Raw genomic sequence first — 24012 nt, 5'->3', positions numbered from 1 at the left:
GTCCTGGGGTTGCCGTACCCCATGGTATTACACCCCGGACTTGTTCTCTCGATTCCGATGCCTCAGGCCCAGTGCCTGGGTCTCCTGCGCACGGCCCTTCAAGAACGCAAGGCGCACGATAGCGACGAGCACAAGGCCGCTGCGCACTCTGACGAGTCGCACGGCGAGCTGAGCAAGGCACAGTCGCAGCGCCCCGTCATGATTCTGTGCCTCCCCCGCCTGTCGCCGAGCGAGACGGTGCCACTGGTCAATGATACGCTCGAGGGCCTCTTTGAGTGGGGCTGTGTCGCGCGCGTGCTACGCCTCGTCAACTCACCCGTGTCGGAAGAGTGCCGTCTGATGGTGTCGGGAATTGCACGCGTGCAAGTCGTGCGCCAGGTGCTGTCAACCGACACGGTCCCTGCCGGATCGGTGGCGGACGTCAAGGTGCACTCCAAGGACCTCGTCGCCAAGCCGGGCCAGCACGAGACGCCGGCGGCCGCCGACATGCGCCGCATTGCGCGCACTATCACCGAGACCCTCGGCAGGATCCGTGTTGCGGACGGCACGCTGGTCAACTCGATGGTGTCGCGCGTCCCGCTCTTGCCACCGGTCCTCGAAAAGCGCGTGCAGGTACTGCTGCGCACCAAGGACCAGATCAACGCCGGTGTGCTCTCCGACCTGCTCGTTGGCTGGCTCGGTGGCGCCTGTGTATGGGAGGACCGCCTGACGCACCTCACGCTCGTCGACCCGCCCAAGCGCCTCGAGTTTACCGTCGAGATGTTTGAGCGTGGGCTGGAGCGCGTGCGTGTCATGCGCGAGCTGCTGATGAATGTGCCGTACGCGCTGCACGATCAGCAGCGTACGGCGCTTGCGCGTGCGCAGCTCGAGGTGATTATCGCACAGCTCGCAAGCATCAACCCATCGATCTCTGCGTCGCTGCGTGTCATTGGCGACACGAACGAAAAGAGCGATGAGCGCACCGTGATCCGCCGCCCACAGGTCAAGAACGACGAGCGCCCGCCGGCGGTGGTGCGCCGCGCCGTGGGCAACGACCCTCGCCGCCCGCCCGAGGACGCGGATAGCGACGACGAGGATGACGGCGAAGACGAGGTTGCGCAGCTCTCCAAGCGTATCGCTGACGCACGCCTCTCGCCCGAGGCGCGCAAAGTGTGTAAACAGGAGCTGCGCCGCCTCAAGCGCATGCCGACACAGAGCATGGAGCGTGGCATCCTGATCAACTACCTCGAGACCATGGTCGATCTGCCGTGGGAGCGCACGACGGCCGAGATGGACCCTGCGGAGCTCAAGTCGCTGATTCCCACGTCGCTTGCAGGCGACCTGCAGGACGAGCCGCTGATTCCGCGCGCACGCAAAGTGCTCGAGGCCGACCACTACGGCCTGGACAAGATCAAGAAGCGCATCCTCGAGTACCTTGCCGTGCTCGACCTGAGGCAGGTGCAGGCGCGCGAGTCGGCCGCCGACTCGGCTGCCGAGCAGGCCAAGGACCAAGGCGAGGAGCCGCTCCAGATCGGCCCGATCTCGGTGCAGTACAAAGGCCCCATCCTGCTGCTCGTTGGCCCGCCCGGCACCGGCAAGACGTCGATTGCGCGCTCGCTCGCGGCCGCGTTGCAGCGTCCATTTACGCGCCTCTCGCTCGGTGGCGTACGTGACGAGGCCGAGATCCGCGGCCACCGCCGCACGTACGTCGGCGCGCTGCCCGGCTCGATCGTCACGGCGCTGCGCCGTGCCAAGGTGAGCGACTGCGTGATGCTCCTCGACGAGGTCGACAAGCTCTCAAGCGGCAACGGCGTGCACGGCGACCCTACCGCGGCCTTGCTAGAGGTCCTGGATCCCGAGCAGAACCACACGTTCAAGGACCACTACATCAATGTGCCGATCGATCTGAGCCGCGTGCTCTTTATCGCGACGGCCAACACCCTCGACACGATTTCTGATCCCCTGCTCGACCGCACCGACGTCGTGTCTGTGCCTGGCTACACGCACGACGAAAAGGTAGCGATCGCCCGCCGCCACATCCTCCCGAAGCAGATCAAGGCACAGGGTCTGCAGCCCAACCAAGTCGAGATCGGCGACGATGTCCTGCTCAAGATCGCCACGTCGTACACACGCGAGGCCGGCGTGCGCTCGATGGAGCGCCGTATCGGCGATGTGGTGCGTGCCAAGGCCGTCGAGTACGCCGAGCACCGCTCGCTCGGCGGCGTCTCGTCGAGCAAGCCGTACGACCCGGTGGTGCGCCTGAGCGACCTCGAGCACATCCTTGGCATCGAGACGTATGAGCCGGAAGTCGCCGACGCGGAAGGCGTGCCGGGCGTCGCGACCGGCCTTGCCTACCAGGGCTCGGGCAACGGTGGGATCCTGCACATTGAGTCGGCCTTTATGCCGCCTGGCACGAGCCAGCTGCGGCTTACCGGCTCGCTTGGCGACGTGATCCGCGAGTCTGCCGAGCTCGCCTTTTCGTGGGTCAAAGCGCACGCTTTTGCGCTCGGCATCACCGAGACGCGTGCGTCCGAGTTTCCCAAGAACGACGTGCACCTACACATTCCCTCGGGCGCCACGCCAAAGGACGGCCCGAGCGCAGGCATCGCCATGACCTGTGCGCTCGTCTCGCTCTACCTGCGCGTGCCGCTCGACCCGCACCTCGCCATGACGGGCGAGATTACGCTCCGCGGCCACGTCACGCCGGTCGGTGGTATCAAGGAAAAGGTGCTCGGCGCGCACCGCGCGGGCATCCGCAAAGTCATTCTTCCCGCACGCAACCGCAAGGACTTTGAGCAGGACCTGCCCAAGGCCGTGCGCGAGGACCTCGACGTGCGGTTCGTCACGACGATCCAAGAGGCGCTCGTGGCCGTGTTTGGCATGAGCCTCGAAGCGCAGATCAATACACTCTATGGCGACCGCGAGGGTGCACGCCGGCTCCAGGAGCTCGAATGGCATAGCCGTTTGTAATGGGTATCTAAAGTTCGTACAGACGCTGCGCAAGACCGTCGCGCTTGCGCACCTGTGCTGCATACTGCAGCGACGCACGGCACGCGGGGCGCGTGACGTCGACAACGTGCGGCGACGTGACGAGCGCCACGGCCTCTTTGCGCAGCGCCGCGAGCCGGTCGGACGGCAGAACAGAAGGAGGCGCCGCCGCGAGGGGGGGCAGGCGCGCCAGCGCCGCGAGGTGCGCCTCGGCACGCAGATACTGGTTCTCGGTGCGTACCGTGCGCAGCGCGCGGCGCACGTCGCCGAGGTCGTGCGGCGCCGCGTCGGGCGCGGCCACCGGCGTCTGCGCGGCGGCCGCGAGCTGCGCCTCGAGCGACTCGACGTGCGCACGCAGGTCCGACGCACTCGTCGCGAGCGCGCGCGTCTTGTCGAGCTGGAACTTGAGGCGCTCGACCTTGACGGCCGCCGCATCGACTGCGTCGTCGCGCGTACGCAGCGCCGTCTGCAGCTCTTCGACGGTGGCAGAGAGTGCGGCGGCGCGGCGCTCCGCGTCGCTGTTCTCTTGCATCGCGGCGTGCAGCGTCGCGGCGCGTGCGTGCCACGGGAGGGGGTCGTCGACTGCGTAAGTAGCGTAACGTACTCTCGATCGCATTCTCGGGGTCCGCCGCGGACTGGTGGAGCGTGTCGAGCGTCGTAGCCAGCTCCTCGGCGTCGTGCGCCATCTCGTAAAGGCCGTGCGGCAGGACGGCCTCCAAGGCTTCGGCCGTGTCTTGGGACGTGTGCACCTCGACGGCGTGCGCGTGGGCGACGAGCGCTTGGGCCATGCGCGATGCGCGTGCGGCGAGCGTCGAGGAAAGCTGCCCGAGGCCGGGGAGCGCAGGCACGCTCTCCATCGCCAGCGCGCGGCCCTGCGTGCGGAGCGCCGCGAGGCAGCGTACCAGGTTGCGGGCCGGCACACGGGCGCGGCGCGCGAGGCCGACCAGGCCCGAAAGCTGCTCGAGTACCGGCGCGAGGTCGAGCGGCGGCGAGGCCCACGCAGCGAGCGTCTGCTGTACAAGCCCCGTGCCGGCGAGGAGCGTGTCGACGTCGTGCGACGCGAGTGTCGCGCTTCCCGCCTCTTTTGCGGCGAGGTCGGCGACCGATGCATGCGCTTGCAGGCCCATCGACACGCTCTCGAGCTGCGGGACGAGCGCATCGCACATCGCCGCGCACGCCTGCTCGTCGAACGTGTCGTGCTGCAGCGTCTCGATGGTGTGCCGCAGCTGCTGCTCGGCCGGCGCGAGCGCGGGGGCGTGGCGGGCATGCGCGATGAATACGTCGGGCGGCGCGGTAGACAGCGCCGCGGCGACGTGCTCGGCAAGCGCCGCGAGGTGCGCGAGTGCGTGCCGCAGCTTGCACCCCGTGAGGAGCGGCTCGTCGAGCGTGTGCGCGAGGTAGCGGTCCTGGACGTCGGCAGACGCCTCGAGCGTGTGCTTCGTCAGAGCACTCAGGCGCGCGATGCGCTCGAGCACCAGCAGCGTCGCGACTGCCGGCTCGTCCGCTGCCCAAAAGTCGGGCGGGAGGTAGACCTTAATCACGTCGAGGTGGCGCAGGCTCTGCGCAGCGACCAGCTGCTCGAGCGACGTAGCAATTGCGCGCAGGTGCGCCTTGGAGGGCGCCGAATCCAGCACGGCCACGCGCCGCTGGGTATCTTGGTGGCTCGGGCGACCACGTAGCTCCTCGAGCTCGCGGAACTGCTCGCGCACCAGCTCGCGGAACTGGTGCAAGGTTGCGTCGCAGTCGGCGAGCTGCGTGGCGTGGCTCTGTACCTCGGCCCGCAGCGCCGCCGCCTCGTCTTCGGCACGCGACAGCTCGGCCTGCAGCTGCGCCTCGGTGTCGAGGTGCGTCTCTTCCAGCTCGTCGCTCACCGCACGCAGCGTCTCGAGCTCGTGGATATCGGCCGTGAGCTGCTCGACCTGTGCGTCGAGCGCGCCATTGCGCTCGGTGAGCTCCTCGAGCATCTCTTCTGCATTCTGCGCGAGCTCGGCTTGGGCACGCAGATCGTCCACGAGCTGGCGCGCGGCTGCCAGCTCAGACTGCGCGGTGGTATAGGCCGACTGTAGCTCGTGCGTCGCCTCGGCTTCGGCACGCAGCGACGCAATTTCCTTCTTTTGCACGCTGTCGTTCTCGCGCGTGGTATCGCGCAGGCGCACAAGCGCCTCTTTGAGGCGCGCATTCTGCTGCACGAGCTGCGCTTGCTCGACAGGCAGTGCGTCGTGAGCATCGGCTGCTTCCTGCGAGGCGCGCTCCTGGTGCAGCTGGAGCTCGAGCTGAAGCTCTTCTGCAGCATCCTTGGCGGTTTGTAGCTCGTGCTCGAGGTTCTCGGCCTTTTCTTCGGCCATCTCGCGGTCAAGAGTCGCCATCTCGAGGCCTTCGGTGAGCTCTTCGAGACGCGTCTGTGCAGATTCGTGCTCGTCCGTGAGCTTGGCAAGCGCCGTGCGCGCTTCGGCAAGCTCGGCAGCGAGTACGTCGTGTGCGCTGCGGTCCGTCGCCGACTTTTCCGCGCGTGCCTCGGCGGCATCCGCGCGCGCATCTGCCGCAGAAGCGCGCGAGATCGCTTGCTCAAGCTGGGTCTGCAGCGCAGCGAGCTCGGCGCGCAGGCGGCTGGTATCGGTGCGCACCGGAGAAAGGGGGGATGCATCGCGCGTAGGACTGCGGTGCTCTGGCACCGCAGGGGCCGACGGAGCAGCCGACGGCGTCGCCGACGGAGCCCGAGCGGACGGCGTACCACTCAAAGGCGCAGCCTTGGCCGCCATCGATCCCGGCGTCGCGCCTACGCGAGCCGCCGATCCCGGCGTGCCTGTTGCACGCGCTGGCCCCACGGCCGCGCCGCGCGCCGTGCGTGGCGTGCCTAGCGCGAGCCGCCCTGGCGTCTGCAGCCGCGACGGCGTCACGGCGGTAGGCCGTGCCGTCCGCGTCGGCGTCGCGCCCTGCTGCGCGTCTCTTGCCGGATCGATGCGCTGTGCACGCTGCAGTACACTCGGCGACGCGCCGGCCGGCTTGCGCAGTGCCCCAATCCGCGCACTGCGCGCCGCGGTTGGGCTTTCCGACGGCGCGCTGATTCCTGTGCGCCCCGCCGCAACGGTACGTGCGCGCGCCTCGGGCGCATCCGCCACGCGTGCCGTCCGCGGCTGTGTGCGCGGCGCACTCGCCGGTGCCGCGTCTGGCGCCATCTCGAGCTGCGACGGGCGTACAAACACGCCGTATCGGTCCTGGGTATGAAAGTAGCGCTTTCCCTGCACGCTCCCGTCGTTCTTTCCGTTGGGTGCGTCCAGCTGGACGCCAACCCATAGTCCCGGCGCAAAAGACGTCTGGCCGACAAACAGCACCTCGCCCGCGCCCAGCTTCGCGACCGCGCAGCGCGCATGGAGCGTCACCGGCGCTGGGGCCATCGTGGCGAGACTCACGTGACAAGTGTTGCGGCGCGACGCGACGTGCTCGCTGCCTGCGACGATGGGCGCGCTGTTCTCGCGCCTGAGCGGCAAGCTGTTTGGCAGCCGCGAGCTGCGGATATTGATGCTTGGACTGGATAATTCTGGCAAGACTAGTACGCCATTCTTCTGACGCAGCAATTTTGTACAAGCTCAAGCTGAAGCAGAGTGTCAAGACCATTCCTACGGTTGGTTTCAATGTCGAGACGGTGTCGTACAAGAACATCAAGTTTAATATCTGGGTATGTGCTTTGTCTGATGCAGGATGTTGGTGGTCAAGACAAGATCCGCCCCTTATGGCGGCACTATTATACCGGAACCCAGGGCCTGGTCTTTGTCGTGGACAGTCGCGACCGCGCGCGGCTCGACGAGGCGCGCCAGGAGCTGCACCGGATCCTGAGCGACCGCGAGATGCGCCACTGTGTCCTGCTGATCTTTGCCAACAAGCAGGACGTCGCGGGTGCGATCTCGCCGAGCGAACTCACCGACAAGCTCGGTCTGAACGCGCTGGTGGACCGGACGTGGTTCGTACAGCCGACGTGCGCGACGAGCGGCGAAGGGCTGTTTGAGGGTCTCACATGGCTGAGCCAGGCGATCCACGAACCCACTAGGTAGACTATGTTAATATCCGCCCGAGTCGCCGCGCGCATACTGCGACGTGGCCCTGCGCTGGTGTTCTTCGAGCTTAGGACAATCTTGAATGGAATGGCCCAGTCCGCCGCAGTATGCGCAGCCCGAATGCGTGCTGAGCGATGCGCGGGGATCGTCGATCTCGGCGAGGAACGGGGGGATACGCTGCTTGGCCTCGCGCAGCAAGTACTTGAGGTCGAGGAGCGTGGGCTCGGGGATGCTCTTGTTCACAAAGGTCGTCGCAATGCCCGTCTTGCCGCTGCGCCCGGTTCGCCCGATCTGGTGCACGTAGTCCTCAATTTCTTTCGGCATGGTATAGTTGATGACGTGTTGGATTTCGTTAAAGTCGAGGCCTTTGCTCGCGACGCCGCTCGCGACCATCACGTCTTTGCGCCCTTGCTTGAAGGAGGTGATGGCGTACTCGCGCTCTTCTTGTGTCTTGGACCCGTGGATGGCGACGGCTTCGACGCCTTTGAGCAGCAAGTACTCGTGGATATCGTCCACCTCGGTCTTGTTGTCGGAAAAGATGATGACAGGCGGCGCGGTCTTCTGCAGCGCCTCGAGCAGGTAGGCCATCTTGGTCTCGTGCGGCACATGCTCCACCTCTTGGATCACGTCGAGACTCGCGGCGCCAGCTCGGCCCACGTTCACGACGACCGGCTGGAGGAGCGACTGTTCGGCAAAGTCGAGGATCTTGCGCGGCATGGTCGCAGAAAAGAGGAGCGTCTGGCGCTGGCGCTCAAAGTAGTTCATAATGTTGCGCACATTCTCCTCAAAGTTGCCGTCAATCATGCGGTCCGCCTCGTCGAGGCACAGGTAGTTGCACGACGCGAGCGTAAACTTGCGCTGCTCGAGCATGTCCTGCAGGCGCCCGGGCGTCGCGACGACAATGTGGAAGCCAGTCCGCAGCACATGACTCTGCTCGGCCATGTTGATACCGCCGATACACAGCAGCGCAGAAATGCGTGCATAGCCGCCGTGCTCGAGCGCCTCGGCCAGCGCCTTGATCGACTCGTACGTCTGCCGTGCCAGCTCGCGCGAGGGGCAGATAATCAGCCCAAGAGGCCCGTCGCTCGCGTCAAATGCAAGGCGCCGCTCCGCCTCGACGGCAAAGAGGATCAACGGCAGGCTAAACGTGAGCGTCTTGCCGCTCCCGGTAAACGCAATACCGATCATGTCGCGCCCGGAAAACGCGGTGGGCAGGCCTTGCATCTGGATCGGGGACGGGGTCTGGATGCCTTTCTTGGCCAGGTGCGCAATGACACACTCGGGGATCTTCATGTCGCGAAAGTTGGCGATAATCGGGGGGATGCGCTCGCCTTCTGCAAGCACATGGTACTGCTGCCGCAGCGCCTCGTTCTTCCCTTCGCGCCGCTCCTGGACAAAGCGCGGCGGCGCCCAGCTGCGGCGCACAGGCTCGGTATACTGGATGCCACGCGCGAGCTCAGCATGGCTCGCGAGCTTTTTGCGCGACGCGTGCGCCTCGAGGATACGCCGCTCCTCTTCTGCCTCTTTCTGCTCCGGAGTAAGCTCGGCGCCTTGCGCCTGCTGGCGCGCACGGAGCGCCTGCGCCTCGTGGAGGAGCGGCACAGGGCGCGCTGCTTCCTCTGGCGCCTCTTCGACCGGCCCTTTTTGCGCGTGCCTGTGCAGCCGTTCCTGCACGAGGCGTTTGCGCTCTTTCACGGGTATATACGGTTCGTACGGCTCGTCGTCATCGTACGAGTACACAAACTCCTCCTCGACCGCTCGCCGGCGCTTGGGCCGTTCTGCCATAAGACAAGCTTCACGTGATCCTCGTCGTTCCCCGCAACGGTCCGTGTCGTGATGGGCCGCAAGGCGCGTGCACCGCACGTTTCGCTCGAGGCGCAGCTGCAGCAGCTGACGCTGCTCAGTGACATTGACTCGAACCCCGAGAATGTCGAGCAGCTTGGCCCGATCATTAAAAGTCTCGATGAGGCGCACCAGCAGGACGACTTTCTTCGGCACCTGCGCAAGTTTGTGCGCCAGAAAGACGAGGAGATCGAGATGGTGTGCAATGAGAATCACCAGGAGTTTGTTTCGTCGGTCGACGAGCTGCTGATTGTGCGGAGCGGCACGGTGTCGCTCAAGCACCGCATCAACGAGCTCGACCAAGAGATCCAGTCGAGCGGCCACGCGCTCAGCACCAAGAAGCGCGACCTGATCGACAAGCAAAAGACCACTCAAAACATCGACGAGGCGCTCGAGGCGCTCCAAGAGTGCATGCTCGTGCTGGAGATGAGCGTGCTGGTCGAAGATCTCATTGCGCAGCAAAAGTACTATTCCGCACTCCGGCGCCTCGACGAGCTCGGTAACATCCACCTCAAGCCGCTGATGCACCACGAGTTTGCGCGAATGCTGCGCGACAGTATTCCCGATATCCGCGAGCGCATCCGCCTCGAAGTCACGAAGCAGATGAAGGGGTGGATGTACGACGTGCGCGAAAAGAGCGGCGCCGTCGGCCGCGTCGCGCTCGAGACGATGGAGGCACGCCAACAGCGCTGGCGCCACCGCAGCCAAAAAGACCCGATGCTCCGCCTCTCGTCGATCAACTCGCCCATCGAGCAGGTGGTGAACGAGAAGATCGACGTCAACTTTCTCGACAATGAGCGCGTGCAGATCGACTTCAAGCCGCTGTACCAGTGTATTCATATCTACGAGGTGCTCGACCAACGCGAGAAGCTCCAGGCAAACTACCAGGAGGACCGCAAGGCGCAGGCCAGCCTGCTCCTTTCGCAGCACCTCACCATCCACAAAGGAGGAAAAGAGCTCATGGGGCTTCTCGAAGAGGTCGTCGGCTACTTTGTCGTCGAGAACCATGTGATGCACACCTCTCCGCCGGGTTTCCGGCCCGCCGCAGAGGTCGAGGACGTGTGGGAAACCATGTGCGAGCGCGTGGTCGACATGGTGAATCTCGGCCTGCGCGACTGCAAAGATACCAAAGCGTACGTCGAGGCCAAGTCGGCCGTCCAGACCTTTATCCGCACGCTCGAGTCGCTCGAGTTTGGCGTGGGTCGGCTCAATGCGCTGCTCCTTACGCTTTTCCGGCGCTTTGCCGAGCTGCTGCGCGAGCGTTTTGCAACCGATTTCCAGCAGGCGATCCGCGAGGCGCAGCACCAGCCGATGATTGTCAACGACGCCGACGAGCTCGCCAAGGTTCTGAGCGTGTGCTGGCTCAAGCCCGGCGAGGTCGAGGCACTGCAGAACCAGCCGTTTCCGCTGTCTCTTCCTTTCTCGCAGACCTATCCGCTGTGCTGCATGGACATCCGGAACCTCGTCGAGCAGTACTACAACTTCTCGAACGGCTTCACGCAGTACCACCGCGAGATCGACTCGATCCTCAAGCAGTCGCTCGACGAGCTGCTCGTCGAGCAGATCAGTATACATATCCGCGCGACGGTCGAGCAGTCGCACAACCTCAGCCAGATCGCGCAGATCATCGTCAACGTCGAGCACTTCCAGCTCGCCTGTGCGGAGCTTGAAGTGTGGCTCGCCAACTCGCGCAATCCCAAGGGTGGCGGCCGCTTGGATCTGGACGCGTCGCAGCATCTTGCGACGACGCTCGAGATTGCGCAGAAGCGCATCGACACGGCACTTTTTGTCAAGCTCGACCAATTTCTGGATCTGCTCGAGTACGACTGGGTACCGGCACAGCCCCGTCAGAGCGGCCAGGCCCAAGCGTCAGCCTACCTGGTGGATCTGCTCGACTGGCTCTCGACCATGATGGAGTCGGCGCTCGTGCTGCTGCCGCCGGACGCCAAGGCTATGACTTTTACGGCGTGCTTCATGCACATTACCAACCGGCTCCTCAACTCGGTGCTGCTCGACCGCGACGTGCGTATGATCAACATCAACGCGTTGATCAATGTCGAAATGGACGTGACCTACCTGTACCACTATGCGAAGTCGCTCCAAGTTGAGGGTATGGACGGCGTCTTTGGACAGATCCGGCAGACGCTCGCCGTGATTCTGTCCGAGTCCGTCTCGGAGTACGCGCTCTCGCCGCTGGCCCGCAACCAAAAGTTTCCTCAGGCGCAGCCGACCAAGGTCGCCAACATCCTCGAGAAACTCGTCCAGTTCTACTCGGCGCAGCCTGGGCAGTCCGACGCGGCGCTGAAGCGTCTACGGGAGCGTGAGATGGTCACGCGGCTGATCCGCCGGTGAAGTGTACATTGCAGGTAGCTTGCCACAATACCCAAGCCATTTTCCACACGGGGGGGACGGGGGGGCAGGAGGAAGTGCTTCGTCAAACGTCTTGATCCTGCTTTCATCGACATAGGTCGGCTTCGTGGGGAGGTAGAGCGTGTCGCGGGGCAGCGGACCTTCGAGGCCATAGTCGTCCTCGGCGCCGAGCTCGACGAGCGTTTGCGCCTCTTTTTTCTGGAGCACCGCGCGCCGCTGGCTCGCATAGGCCTTGCTTTCGACTGACTCGGTGCGTACTGGCGACCGGAACGGCTCACAGAGCCGGCGGCGCGCCGCCGCCTGCGCCTTTCCGCGCGACACCGACATGGCTCGTGCGATCTGAACGTGATGGATCGATTAGGTAAGCGAGTGTTGCGACGCGTCTTCCACGATGAGCGGCGAGGGAGGCGAAGGGCGCGACACGTTCGAGTACGAGCCACGGCCCAATATGCTCGAACAGCGTGAGCTAAGGAAAGAGTACCGCGCACTCTTGGCGTCGGCACAGAGTACGTAGCACGGCTGACACAGCCACGCGCCGCCATCTCCCAGAGAGCTCCATCGCCGATGTCGGCGACATGGTGCGCATGGGCGACGAACTGTACTCGAAAGGTGCGTCGACATTCTGACGCAGTCAAGGCACCTACTGATAGCCTGCTCGACTCGCGCTTCCTGCTGAGCATGTCGGATATGGGCGCGGAAATGACGCGCACGCGGCGCGTCGGCGCCGACGCGTTCGACATGGACGACTACATGCACCGAGTCGCGCAGTTTATCGGAGGACACGTCGTCAGCGGCCGCACACGGCAGACCGCGAGCGAAGCCGAGTTTGTTTCCGGCGATACCGAGCTCTGGGACTGGGACAAGCTGGGGTCGGTCGCCGCGCAGCATTCGCGCCGTGCCCCTATCCCTGAATTCCTCCTTGGACCGCTGCAAGTCGTGCCAAAGAGCCGCAGGACGACGCGCACGTCGCGTCTCGATGCGGGCGCCGAGCATGTCGCGCCGCAGCAGCTGGCCGCCGACGACATTACGCAGTCCGAAAACGAGACGTCGCGCCTTGTGCTCGAGATTGCCAAGCGCCTCGAGGCGGCTTCCGGAGACGACGGCGTGTGTCTCTTTCGCTTTGCGCTCAACCCAGAGAGCTTTAGCAATTCGGTGGAAAATTTGTTCTACATCAGCTTTCTGATCCGCGACGGAAAAGCGGCGATTCTCGAGGACGACCAAGGCGATCCCCGCTTGATGAGCACCTACGAGCCGACAGAAGAGGACCGCAACGCGGGCCTCACGCGCCGTCAAATTGTCTTGGAACTCGACATGGCGACGTGGCGCGAGCTGTGTGCGCTCTATGGCGTCACACAGCCCATGATTCCGACACGCGAAGAGGCGCAGGCACCGACGAGTGCTACGGCGTGGTATGGGTAACGACGTGCAATTACACGTGCAGTGCGTCGAGCACACAGAAAAGGCGCCGCACTTCATCGAGGCGCCACTGGCCAAGGTCCACGTCCTGCTTGCCCTCCGCAACCTTGTCGGGGAACGTGGCGCGGATCGCGCCCAGGACCATTTCGCTCACCTTGGCCTGGCCGCGGTCGGGCGTGTCGCCAAGCGACGTGTGCCACGCCGGCCCGGCGCGCTCGTCACGAATGCGCAGGCTCACGGTCTTGCTCTCCATCTCGTTCTGGCCGACAACGAGCAAGAAGTTGTAGCGCGCAAGCTGCGCCTGGCGCACCTTTTTGCCGAGCGTCTCGCCGGGCGTGAGAAAGTGCGGCGGGAGCTCGACAAAGAAGCGCGAGCGCGAGGGGACTTCGAGCGCATGGTGCGCCATCGTCGGGGACAGGAACGGGCTCTTGTCTGCCGACGACGTGCCGCTGCTCAGCACGCGGCGTACATGCTGCGCGTACGCGTGGAGCTCCTCGTGCACCGCAGGGTCGTTCGAGCTGTACGTCGGGATGACGACCGCCTGGCGGGGGCTCAGCCAGAACGGCCACCAGCCCCGGCACTGCTCGAGGAGGATCGCGAGGAAGCGCTCAAAGCTGCCGAGAATCGCACGGTGGATCATGACCGGGCGCGCATGGCCCGGGCGCATGCCCGGTGTGCTCTCGTTGGGGTCGGGCAGTGCGTACTCCAACTGGAACCGTTCCGGAAGCTGGAAGTCGAGCTGGATCGTGGCGGTCTGGTGCTTGCGCCCCATTGCGTCCACGAGCCGGATATCAATCTTGGGGCCATAGAACGCGCCGTCGCCCTCATTCAAGGACCACGGGCGGCCGCTGGCATTGAGCGCCTCTTTGAGACTCGCCTCGGCAGCGTCCCACTGCGCCACCTCGCCCAGGAAGCTATCGGGGCGCGTAGAGAGGACCAGCTCAAAGCGGTTGCCAAAGCCAAACACACCGTAGGCCATTGCAAGCATGCGCAGCATTGACTTGATCTCGCCCGAGACCTGGGCGGGCGTGCAAAAGACGTGCGCGTCGTCCTGGTGGAAGCGGCGGACCCGCGTCAGGCCCGACAGCGCGCCGGATGCCTCGTTGCGGTGCAGAGGACTAAACTCGGCAAGGCGCAGCGGCAGCTCACGGTACGAGCGTGGCTGGTGAGCAAACATGACACAGTGGCCTGGGCAGTTCATCGGCTTGAGACCAAAGAGGTGCGACTGCGCATCGTGTGCATTGCAGCACGAGCGCGCGGCCTCCTGCTCGGTAAATCCTTGTGCGCTAAACATGTCCTCGCGGTATTTGTCCCAGTGGCCGCTTTGCTTCCAGAGCGAGCTGCGGTAGAGCTGCGGCGTCTGTACCTCTTCGTACCCAAACGTGTCGTACAGGTCGCGGATCACTCGCTCGACACGGCGGATAAGGCGCATTCCATGCGTCATAACAAACGGACTGCCGGGCGACGAGTCGTGCGAGAAAAAGAGGCCTTGGGCAAGGCCCAGCAGGCGGTGATCCGACTTTTCCGACTCGGAAATCCGCGAAGAATACGCTTGGAGATCGGCGGCGGACGGAAAGGCAATGCCGCGGACGCGCAGCAGGGGCTGCTGCGCCTCGGCCGCGGCATTCGCCCAGTGCGCCGGCAGCGAGGCAGTGGACCAGCCGAGAAGCTTGCACGCCTTGATCGGCTTGGTGCGGCGCAGCAGCACCGCTTCGTCACATTGCCATGGGCCCAGATCCGTAAACGAGGTCTTGCTGAGGCGCACAATCGGCACGGAAGGGCGCTCTTCACCCTTTGTGCGGGCGTACTGCAGCATCGAGTAGAGCTTGAGCGGGTTGCGTTCAAAGAGCGCCCACGCCTCGTCCCAAGGCACGCTCTCCACCACAAAGTCGTGGCCGGCCGAACTCAGGCGTTTCATTTCCTTGTCAATCGCCGCGAGCTCCTCGTTCGAGAGCTTCGGCGCTTCCGGTGCGGAAAAGAGTTCTGTGAGCGCACCGGCCACGTTCTGTTCGGCCTCGGCGAGGCGGTCGCCGTAGGCGACCGGCTGCGGCGCACGGCTGCGCAACACTTCGTAGATGAATCCTGACGATCCGTCCGCCTCTTTTCCGGCGCTCGATGTCACGCTTGGCGACGTGGTGAGCAGTGTCTCGCCATACAAATTCTCAAGCGCTGCGCTCAGCATGTACGCTGCCGAGAGCCAGAACGAGCGCTGGGCAAGCTTGTCGTCTGTATCAAAAGGAAGAAAGGTGAGTGATTCCGGCGCATCCTCCCCCCCGACCTCGTCCTGGAGTGAGATCGGCTGACCATTGCTAGCACGCGCCACAAAGTAGGAGCCGGCCTCGTTCGAGCACGCGTCGTTCAAAATCTGTGCGACGCGTGTCCGGCCGCCGGGAACCGCCACTGTTCGCGGCTCGGCCCATACTGCATGCGACAGTGTCAGTGCTCGCACACCTGGCGCACGCCGCGGCACGCCGCGTGCCCACGCCCGCACGCCCCAAGCGCGAATCGGCATGGTTCCTGGAAGACGTCGCCCGATTCCGCCGATCGTTTGGACCACGTGGCAGTAGCGGGACGTATGCGGGGTCCGTGGGCATCTCTCTCCACACGACGCAAGATGGTGGGTACTCAGGTGCCGAAGCACACGCACACGGATCCCGTGCTGTACTCTTTCCCTACGGATGATGATCTGAGCAAGGGCTTGGCCGACTTTGTGATCAAGGTAGGTTTTTCGTGCTGACCCCAGGCGCAAAACGAGGCGATCGAGCGCCGCAACATGTTCACGATTGCCACCTCCGGTGGTTCGCTGCCCAAGTTCCTGGCCAAGTACCTCGTGGGCCGCACGGACAATGCGGTCCGCTGGGAGAAGTGGCAGGTCTTCTTTGCCGACGAGCGCATTGTTCCCCTGAACGATCCCGAGTCGAACTACGATCTGTGCAACAAGGAGTTCTTCTCCAAGGTGCCCGAACTCCAGCGTAGCCAGATCCACACGATCGACGAGAGCCTCTTGAACGACTCGGTGGAGCTGGCGGACGAGTACGAAAAGCAGCTGGTCCAGGCGTTCGCGGGCAAGGAGTCGGTGCGCAACCCCGTCTTTGACCTGATTCTGCTGGGCATGGGTCCGGACGGCCACACGTGCAGTCTTTTCCCTGACCACGAGCTGCTGGGCGAGCAGGACCGCTGGGTGTCGCCGATCGAGGACTCGCCGAAGCCGCCGGCTCGCCGCATCACCTTTACATACCCTGTGCTGAACCACGCCCACCATGTGGCGTTCGTTCTCGCTGGCGCAGGCAAGCAGGAGATGTTGTCCAAGGTACTCGATCAGCCCCAGCTGGGTCTGCCTGCGAGCCGCGTTCGTCCGTTTACCCCTGGTGATGTCTTGTTCTTCACCGACGACGCAGCGTCGAAGACGACGCAGTTCCCTCGCGCCAAGTTCAACTTGTAGGGTTTGATACATATATAATCGGCTCTAGTAATACATAGTGGCTAGGTCTGGGCAGGCAACGCCATGCTCATCTCGTCCACGGGCTCGTCCTCCATCTCGGCACCCGACTCGGGCCGACGAGGACCCGAGAACACCTCGCTGCCGAACGACAGTGCATCGATCAGCAACGGAAGACGTGCAGTAGCACTGCTCGCCCCTGCTGATTCACTGCTCAGACGAGCGTCATTCTGCGTGAGTAGGAAAAAGACATACCTGTCGCATCTGGTCCAGCTCGTTGCCAAACTCTTCCGTAAGAGCCTGCATCCAGAGAGATCGGAACGAAGCATGCTGCTTTTCTTCCAGCTCTTGCGAGATGGATTGTGCGGAGAGGTTGGCAAGGCGGCCGCCTACCCGGGTCTTGGGCAGAGTCACGTCGCCTTCTTCGTCATTGCTTTCGGCGTGCAGGCGAAGGGTAGGGGGCGACAAAGCATCGCGGAGGTCAGAGAAGTCTGCGTCGTTCTCTTCCGTATCAGCAGCCTCCTGGTCAAACTCGCTGCCCGAGTCCGAGGCATAGCCACCCTTTTTTTCTTGTTCTTGCTGGGAAGGTGCGTGGGAGTGTGCCTTGGGCGACACGCGCTGTGGCACCTCAGGAGCCGCCTTCTCGTCCTCCGAAGAGCTATCTGAAGAGCTCACCACAGCTGTGCGCGACTTGCGCACGCGCTTGCGCTTTGGGCGCCGGGGAGGCGCGGACGATGCCATCTTGGTGGTGCAGACGGCCCTGTGCGGCCTCGTTACTTTTACTAATTACAAAAATTGCCCTCGCGACCAACGCCCGTGCGCGCGTGCGCCTCACGTCAAGAGTTGGTCGCGGGTCCGTGTCACTTCCTCATCACCCACGGGTGCAAAGGGGAGGGCGCCATGCGAAGATGATGTGGCATAGGGCTGTGCAAGCGACACATCCCGGTCGCCCGGCACGCCGCTGCCAGAGTGCGTATCGTACAGGCTGGGCTCGGACGTAGAGAGGCTTGCAGACTGCGACGCAAGCCGGTCAAAGAGTGGCCGGTCGCTCTTGAATAGACTGGGTGAGATGGGCGACGTACGTATACATTCGTTCGTTCAAGACCCATTGCCCGAGGAGGCCTTGAAGCATGTTATCGTCAAAGATCTCGGCAACAAAGTGCATCAAGCACGAGAGGAACGCAGGGTCGGCCGGATCGACCGGCCACGCCCTCTCTTGAGCAAACGCCAAAAAAGGGAGCATGTTGAGGCGGCCATTGGCGGGCTGGATAAGACCAGAAAAACTTACCTCGACCAGTGGGTGCAGCAAGATAGGCGGGAAAAACACCGTAGGCACCGTGAGCTCTTCGCCCTTTATATCAAACTGGATGCTAAACCGAAACACGCCCGGTGCATAGGCGCCCTTGCGAATAAACACGACACCATTCCATCCTGCATCAGAAAGAAAAACCTACGCAGAAAGTCGTCCGTGTCTGGCGTGGCGTATACACCGTCCGGACATGCCCCAGTGTCGCAGAGCCGGGCGCTGTGTCAGTCGCGTTACGTACGATTGGACGAGCAAGGCTTGGCGCGCACACAGCGCCCCCCGCCCAACAGCGCGCTCCGCCATGTTGGTAGAATCGGCGATCGGTGACGTAAGCGATGCCAGCGAACGTAACCAGTGATAGTGCACAGACGATAGCAACCTTTATCTATGCACCGCGCGGTAATTAGTCAGCCAGAGTGGAGCGGGTGGGGCCTCGGTTGCCTGAGCGGCTTGTCTTAACATACGGCGGTCTCCCACCGCACGGGAATGATATTTGCTCCGACGGTCGGAGAAGCTACATCGTCGTACGTCGTATTCAACTAGTTCAGTGACATCTAACACCTCGCAGAAGTGGTCCGCGCCAATTTTGGCCCGCAACCAACCCGGGCGCATCTACGTCCGTGTCGCACGCCAGTGCTATGACGCACCCCCCCAGCCCTACAGACCCTAGTAGCGGTGGTGTGCCTACTGGAGCTTCTTCTCAGTCGAGTGGATCTGCGATACCCATGACGACGAGCGCTAGCGCTCAAACCATCCCCGCCCCCTCGTCCGGCTCCGCCACTCAACCCCCCAATGCAGCCGGAATGCATGTACAGACCGGCTCCGTGTTGGATGGCGACCTCTTGTCTGATAGCATGAGCGGAAGCTCGATGCAGGCGGGCTCGGAGGATGCCGGTTCGGTCCTTACCGAGGACGAAGAGGACTTTGAGGACTATTGCCGTGGTGGTTATCACCCTGTGAATGTCGGCGATCGGTTCTCCAACGGCCGCTATGTGATTGTGCGAAAGCTTGGCTGGGGCCATTTCTCTACCGTTTGGCTCGCCAAGGATCTTGTGTACGTTTATCGACTACGAATGGCTAACTGGTAGCGCCAATCGCCATGTGGCGATGAAGGTCGTTAAGTCGGCCCCGCACTATACCGAGACGGCGCTGGACGAGATCAAGTTGCTGCAGCGTCTCGTGTCTGCAGACCGCAACCACCCCGGCTGCCGTCACTGTGTTTCGCTACTCGACCACTTCCGACACAAGGGCCCGAACGGCTCGCACGTGTGCATGGTCTTTGAGGTGCTCGGTGAGAACCTGCTCGGCCTCATTAAGCGGTATCAGCACCGTGGCGTTCCTACGCACATTGTCCAACAGATTGCCAAGCAGGTCCTGCTGGGTCTCGACTATATGCACCAGTCGTGTGGCATTATTCACACGGATCTGAAGCCGGAGAATGTGCTAATCTGCATCGACGATGTTGAGGCCGTCGTGGAGGCCGAATTGCGCACCAACCCGATGGCGGTGCCTACGAAGCTCGTCGGTGTTCCTCCATCGCAAGGCCGCGGCGGTACGCAGACCCCCCGGCGCGACCCTGTCTTTATCACCTCCTCACGCCCCCTGCCGAGCCCTAGCAGCAGTCTGGGCTCGAGCCCGATGTTGGACAAACTCGCGTTCGGCATGTCGCGCCTCGACAGCAGCCGCCAGAGCCTTACGGACACGGGTGGATCGCAATCGCTTGCGTCGGTCAGCAGCAACCTGCCGCCGAACGCCTCGTCGATCCCCATGTCCCCGGTGGAGCCCAAGAGCAACGTGCAGGTCCCGCTCGGCAGCAAGGTCGCGCTACCTGTGCAAAAGGGCCCCTCGCTCCTTTCGCAGCAGGCGCGCAAGGCGGCCGACGATTCGCAGAGCGTGCAGGTCCAGGACAGCCCGCCTGAGCCTAGTACCGCACCGGAATCGACGACGACGCCGATGGCGACCGATGAGGCGCCTGTCAAGTCGCCGCCGTCTGCGAGCACGTCCATGTCGGGCCCCGAGGTGCTCGAATCGGTGCTGCGCCCTGCGCCTGCCGCGGGCGACCCCACGGTCCTTCCGCCCCCGCCTCCGTACGACCCCTCGTCGCTGGAGCGCATCACGGTCAAGATTGCGGATCTTGGCAATGCATGCTGGACGGACCATCACTTTACCAATGATATCCAAACGCGCCAGTACCGCTGCCCCGAGGCGATTCTTGGTGCCAAGTGGGGCACGACGGCGGATCTGTGGAGCGCGAGTGCGATGTTCTTCGAGCTTCTTACGGGTGACTATCTGTTTGATCCCGCGGCGGGTGCCAAATACAACAAGGATGACGACCACATTGCGCAGATTATCGAGTTGCTGGGTGACTTCCCAAAGAGCCTCGCCTTTTCCGGCAAGTACAGTGCTGAGATCTTTAATCGGAAAGGCGAGCCTCGACACATTCACAAGCTTCGTTACTGGCCCCTGATCAGTGTCCTTCAAGAAAAGTATTTACTGCCCCTGGACCGGGCGAACCAGCTGTCGTCCTTCCTCCTGCCGATGCTGCGGCTGAATCCCACCGAGCGTGCGTCGGCGCGCGAGGCGCTCGAGCACCCCTGGCTGGCCGGCGTCTTGACGCAAGGCGAGATCGAACTGGCGCTGCTTGCGCGCCAGCGCCAAGACATTGCCATGCACACCAGCGGCTCGCCCGACCCCATTGCGGTGATGCTGAGCCGCCGCGACATGGATGTAGAGGACGCGCTAAAGCCTGTCAGCTCGATCGCGTCGTCGCCCGTCGACTCGCCCGTCGGTTCGCTGACGTGGAAGTCGGCGCAACTCTCGACGCAGGACTCGACCGCGGATACGCTCTCGCTCCAGGACAAGCTGACCTCGACGCGGCTTTCGCAGGAAGACAATGCGCCTATGTAGTTCTCGCATACAACCGGTTGGTGTCTACGCTAGTGGATATAGACATCGAGACGCGTCAGCTGGCTATACGTCTCGTTGCTCATGCGGAAGCGGAGCATGCCCGCCCACATCATCAACGCGCGCGCCTGGCTGCGGTACTCGTACAGCGCGCCCGAGTTGGAGCGCGTGATCGAGTTCTTGAGCTCTTGGTGCAGCTTGTAGAGGAGCGTCATGGCCATCAGGACGATATCGGAAAAGTTCTTGGTGATGTTTTCGTCGTAGGTCTTGAACTCCTCCGCCTTGCGCGTGATGGATACCACGTCCTTGCGCGCCTCGGCGTCGAGCGGGAGCAGGTGCAGCGCCTCGAGCGTCTGCAGGGCCGGGAGCAGCTGGTTGTCATTGTACAGTGACACGGCCTTTTTGAGGCCCAGGAGCGTCTGGCACACGAGGCCCGGCGCGCCCCGATAGTTGTAGTGCTGCTCGTAGCTCGCGAGAATGCCGCGCGCGAGCGTCACCAAGCTCGAGACGGCCGAGAGCGTCGCGGCGGAGCCCGCGTCGACGTTCGTCTGCCACTCGCTCAGGCTGACCGGCTCCATGAGCGTCGCGCCCAGCTCGCGGTTCAGCACCGAGATCACCGTGTCGTGCTCGCCGATGTGGTTGTAGAGGAGGATCGCGTCGGTGGTGCGCTGCTCGCGCTCGCACTGCTTCGCGGCGGACTCGACAATCTTGCGCACAAATTCGCGCTTGTCGCCGAGGTGCAGCGCGTCGAGGTGCTGCTCAATGAGACCCGGCACCGGCGTGCCGTCGGCGCGCACGTCGCCGAGCAGCTCGACAAAGGACGACGACGGAGCCTCGAGGATCAGGCTGCGCACCAGCTCGTGGCACCGCTGCACCTGTTCGCCGCCCACTGGCGCCGGGCACTTGGCATTCAGGCACAAGAGGCTAATATAGGCGATCGCGTCGCGCGGCGACGACTGCGCAAAGAGGCGCGTGTAGCGCTGGATAAGCTTGGCAAAGTCGATCAGCGCCACGGGCCCCTTGGCGCGCTGGACGACGGTGAGGTAATCAAACTGCGACGTCTCGGACGCCGCCGGGACGCGCAAGAGGCCGTAGTAGGTCAGGGCGATGGCAAAGTGCACCACGTCTACCTGGTAGGCTGCGCGCGCGTGCAGAAAAGCAATCGCCTTTTCAAACTCGCCGACGAGCAAGAGGAGCTGGAAGTAGTGCAGCGGGCGCGTGCCCTTGGGGTCAAAGTGAGCCTCGCCGTACTTTTCGAGCTTCTGCGCGAGGTCGTGGAGCGTGTGCGTGCGCAGCGTGGGGTCCTGCGCGTCGCCCTCGGCGGATTCCGTGACCATGCACAGCTGGAGCCAGAGCCAGTTTTCCGTGCTGGACACGAGCGGCTGCGGAAACTTTTTCGCAGTGTCAAAGCGTCCCATGAGGCGGTAGAGAGTGTAGTGGTAGGGGTCCTGCGCGTCGAGCGCGACCGAGCGGAAGCGCGTCACGTACTCGGCCATGAGATGCTCCCTCATGCTCTTGGGCAGCTGGCGGTCCTCTGCGTCGATCCACGCCTTGAAGTAGGCCAGGAACGAGGGGTCGGCGCGCTGCAGGCTCGCCTCGTTTTCGTGCGCACAGCGCAGCGCGTCGCTCGCGTGGCCCGAGCGGATCAGGTAAAAGAGGTTCGCCCAGAGCGGCGTGTCGGTCGACTGGTCCATCTCGCGTGCGATGCCCGCGACCCACGCGTTCTGCGGCGTGCGCAGCTGTGCGCGGAGGAATGCCGCGACGGTCGCACGCACGGTCGGCACGCCGCCCCGCTGCGCCTGCAACGGAGAGGCGGCAATGACCTGCTCCATGTACTCGGCGAACTGCGCCTCGAGGTAGGCGCGCGCGCCGCCGACCCACTTTTTGCGGAGGGCGAGGCCGGGCGCGCTGTGGAACGCGTCGAGGTCCATGTACGCCGCGGCGTACTCGCGCTCCTGCACCGGCTTGGGCAGCGCGCCCTGTTCGTGGACCATGTATTTGAGCACGGTCCATGCGTCGAGCAGGCCGCGCTTGCGAGCCGGCTCCTGCACGATCCCCTCGACGATCTCCATCAAAGCGTGGATGAGCGGGATGGGCTCGTGATCGACGCGCGCCTTGTTCAGGCGCGCAATCACGGTATCGTAGCGAATGATGCGCGAGTGCAGCACCGACGCGTTCAACGCCTCGTCCGCGGCCGACTGCGGCACACTCGGCATGCTGGTCGTCGAGCGGCGGAACGAGAGGCCGCCCGGCACGCCGGACACGGTGTCGCCCTCGTCGAGCTTGTGCTGGCCGAGCTCCTCGAGGATGCGTCGCTTCTGGTTCTGCCAGTCCTGGTGCAGCCCGTCGCCGAGCTTGTGCTGGAAGTCGTCGAGCGTCTGCCGGCGGCTCTCTTCGATCATGCTCAGGATTACCTGCTCGTGCTCGTGCTGGATAAAGCCCTCCATGTCTGTGTCGTACACCGGCTGGAGCGGCTCAAAGGTATTCGCAATGTTTGTGTGCTGGATCGCATTGGAGAGCTGGGCGGCATCGATGCCACCACTCGCAAGCAGGTAATGACTGCGTTAGCACAGGTACGTACGCGCGCGCGTCCGCCGCGGGGTTGCCGTTGCGCACGCTCTTGCTCGCCAGCTTCCGGCTCTGGCTTTCGATCTGGTCGATTCCGAGCTGGATCGACGGCAGGTCCGAGTCGCGGCCGAGCTGGTTCGTGAGCTTGCGCGACTGCTGCAGAATGTCGGAGAGCGACAGGCCCGCATGGCCTGCCGCACCCGTCTGGCCCACAAAACCGTCCATGCTCAAGAGACAAGAGACGCGGGTTAAACACGTGACTATGAACCGTTCCACGCGCAGAGCGCCGCGAGCGTCACGCCCTGGCCGCCGAAAATGTCCAGGGCGCTGCCAAAGGTGAGGTCGACGCGTCCGCGGGACAGGCGGTCGACCAGCTGGAGGTCCTCGAGGTCTGTGTGAGTAGAGATACGTACGGCGTGCGCCGCCCGCATAGGTCGTAGGGATCGACACCCATTCGCCGAGGCCTGGATGAGTTGCGCGACGACGTACGTTGGACGAGCTCCTCGTCGATGCCTTGGCACAGCCCCTCGACATCTGCCGCATGGATCAGTAGTTCGCTTGGTTAGCCTGGATACATACCTGCAGTGCGCCGAGACCAGGTCGAGCGACGCTTTGGAGAGGACCATGTCGGTGAGGTCCTGCCAGCGGTTCATCGCGACCACCCACTCATCGCCGCGGCGGCGGCACGAGATGTCGACAACGAGTCGCTCCTTGCCGACCGCCTGCTCGAGCGCCTCGAGGCGGTCAAGCGCAAAGCGGCAGTCGGGGAAGAGATAGGACGTGACAATCACCTTTTCGGCGCCTTTTTCGATCCACGCAGCGGCATTTTCGAGCGTGATGCCGCCGCCGAGGTGCAGGCCATTTGGCCACGCCTTGAGCGCCTCCTCGGCCGCGGCGTCATTCCCGGGGCCAAGCTTGATCACATGGCCGCCCTGCAGCTGGTGCGTGCGGTAGAGATCGGCATAGTACGACGGGGGGTGCTTCGCCACAAAGTTGGTCTTGAGCGCCGCCTCGTCGTCCCCGGTGCCCTTGGCCGCATTGCGTAGCGTGCCGCCGACAATCTGCTTCACCTCGCCGCCATGCAGGTCAATGCACGGCCTAAAGACGCTCCGCGAGGGCACGGTCGTCATGGCGAGCGTCACGTGGCT

At 63.8% G+C, this 24012-nt stretch overlaps 12 protein-coding genes across 12 annotated transcripts; 6 read left to right on the top strand and 6 right to left on the bottom strand.

Moving 5' to 3' along the window:
• Window positions 1-57: 57 nt before the first annotated feature.
• Window positions 58-2949, top strand: MJAP1_001046 (endopeptidase La; the record flags this gene model as incomplete). Its single annotated transcript, XM_060265012.1, has 1 exon — window positions 58-2949. One exon carries the CDS (start codon window positions 58-60, stop codon window positions 2947-2949), a length of 2892 nt encoding a protein of 963 aa, XP_060120995.1.
• A 7-nt stretch (window positions 2950-2956) lies between these two features.
• MJAP1_001045 (uncharacterized protein) lies at window positions 2957-6362 on the bottom strand (the record flags this gene model as incomplete). Its single annotated transcript, XM_060265011.1, has 2 exons — window positions 2957-3549; window positions 3572-6362. 2 exons carry the CDS (start codon window positions 6360-6362, stop codon window positions 2957-2959), a joined length of 3384 nt encoding a protein of 1127 aa, XP_060120994.1.
• Window positions 6363-6423: 61 nt separating this feature from the next.
• Window positions 6424-7016, top strand: ARF6 (ADP-ribosylation factor, Arf Arf6; the record flags this gene model as incomplete). The annotated part of the gene is made up of 3 exons (XM_060265010.1): window positions 6424-6517; window positions 6540-6643; window positions 6666-7016. 3 exons carry the CDS (start codon window positions 6424-6426, stop codon window positions 7014-7016), a joined length of 549 nt encoding a protein of 182 aa, XP_060120993.1.
• A 1839-nt stretch (window positions 7017-8855) lies between these two features.
• SEC15 (Rab GTPase-binding exocyst subunit S15) lies at window positions 8856-11213 on the top strand (the record flags this gene model as incomplete). The annotated part of the gene is made up of 1 exon (XM_060265009.1): window positions 8856-11213. The coding sequence occupies one exon, from the start codon at window positions 8856-8858 to the stop codon at window positions 11211-11213; it is 2358 nt and encodes a 785-aa protein (XP_060120992.1).
• A 409-nt stretch (window positions 11214-11622) lies between these two features.
• Window positions 11623-12650, top strand: MJAP1_001042 (uncharacterized protein; the record flags this gene model as incomplete). The annotated part of the gene is made up of 3 exons (XM_060265008.1): window positions 11623-11737; window positions 11760-11840; window positions 11863-12650. 3 exons carry the CDS (start codon window positions 11623-11625, stop codon window positions 12648-12650), a joined length of 984 nt encoding a protein of 327 aa, XP_060120991.1.
• A 10-nt stretch (window positions 12651-12660) lies between these two features.
• MST1 (threonine--tRNA ligase) lies at window positions 12661-15159 on the bottom strand (the record flags this gene model as incomplete). The annotated part of the gene is made up of 1 exon (XM_060265007.1): window positions 12661-15159. One exon carries the CDS (start codon window positions 15157-15159, stop codon window positions 12661-12663), a length of 2499 nt encoding a protein of 832 aa, XP_060120990.1.
• A 102-nt stretch (window positions 15160-15261) lies between these two features.
• SOL1 (6-phosphogluconolactonase) lies at window positions 15262-16089 on the top strand (the record flags this gene model as incomplete). The annotated part of the gene is made up of 2 exons (XM_060265006.1): window positions 15262-15366; window positions 15391-16089. 2 exons carry the CDS (start codon window positions 15262-15264, stop codon window positions 16087-16089), a joined length of 804 nt encoding a protein of 267 aa, XP_060120989.1.
• A 41-nt stretch (window positions 16090-16130) lies between these two features.
• MJAP1_001039 (uncharacterized protein) lies at window positions 16131-16827 on the bottom strand (the record flags this gene model as incomplete). The annotated part of the gene is made up of 2 exons (XM_060265005.1): window positions 16131-16316; window positions 16342-16827. The coding sequence occupies 2 exons, from the start codon at window positions 16825-16827 to the stop codon at window positions 16131-16133; spliced, it is 672 nt and encodes a 223-aa protein (XP_060120988.1).
• Window positions 16828-16917: 90 nt separating this feature from the next.
• On the bottom strand, window positions 16918-17695 carry MJAP1_001038 (uncharacterized protein; the record flags this gene model as incomplete). The annotated part of the gene is made up of 5 exons (XM_060265004.1): window positions 16918-17146; window positions 17169-17350; window positions 17375-17517; window positions 17541-17611; window positions 17634-17695. The coding sequence occupies 5 exons, from the start codon at window positions 17693-17695 to the stop codon at window positions 16918-16920; spliced, it is 687 nt and encodes a 228-aa protein (XP_060120987.1).
• A 500-nt stretch (window positions 17696-18195) lies between these two features.
• On the top strand, window positions 18196-20299 carry SKY1 (non-specific serine/threonine protein kinase; the record flags this gene model as incomplete). The annotated part of the gene is made up of 2 exons (XM_060265003.1): window positions 18196-18446; window positions 18481-20299. 2 exons carry the CDS (start codon window positions 18196-18198, stop codon window positions 20297-20299), a joined length of 2070 nt encoding a protein of 689 aa, XP_060120986.1.
• Window positions 20300-20328: 29 nt separating this feature from the next.
• Window positions 20329-23089, bottom strand: NIC96 (nuclear pore complex subunit; the record flags this gene model as incomplete). The annotated part of the gene is made up of 2 exons (XM_060265002.1): window positions 20329-22855; window positions 22878-23089. The coding sequence occupies 2 exons, from the start codon at window positions 23087-23089 to the stop codon at window positions 20329-20331; spliced, it is 2739 nt and encodes a 912-aa protein (XP_060120985.1).
• Window positions 23090-23124: 35 nt separating this feature from the next.
• HIS6 (1-(5-phosphoribosyl)-5[(5-phosphoribosylamino)methylideneamino]imidazole-4-carboxamidisomerase) lies at window positions 23125-23994 on the bottom strand (the record flags this gene model as incomplete). The annotated part of the gene is made up of 4 exons (XM_060265001.1): window positions 23125-23255; window positions 23278-23328; window positions 23354-23421; window positions 23444-23994. 4 exons carry the CDS (start codon window positions 23992-23994, stop codon window positions 23125-23127), a joined length of 801 nt encoding a protein of 266 aa, XP_060120984.1.
• Window positions 23995-24012: the final 18 nt, after the last annotated feature.

Source organism: Malassezia japonica, chromosome 1 (assembly GCF_029542785.1).
Source record: "Malassezia japonica chromosome 1, complete sequence".
In the NCBI taxonomy this organism is placed as follows: Eukaryota; Fungi; Basidiomycota; class Malasseziomycetes; order Malasseziales; family Malasseziaceae; genus Malassezia; species Malassezia japonica.
Note: the sequence above shows the minus strand (reverse complement) of the source record. Positions and strands in the feature narration are given on the sequence as shown.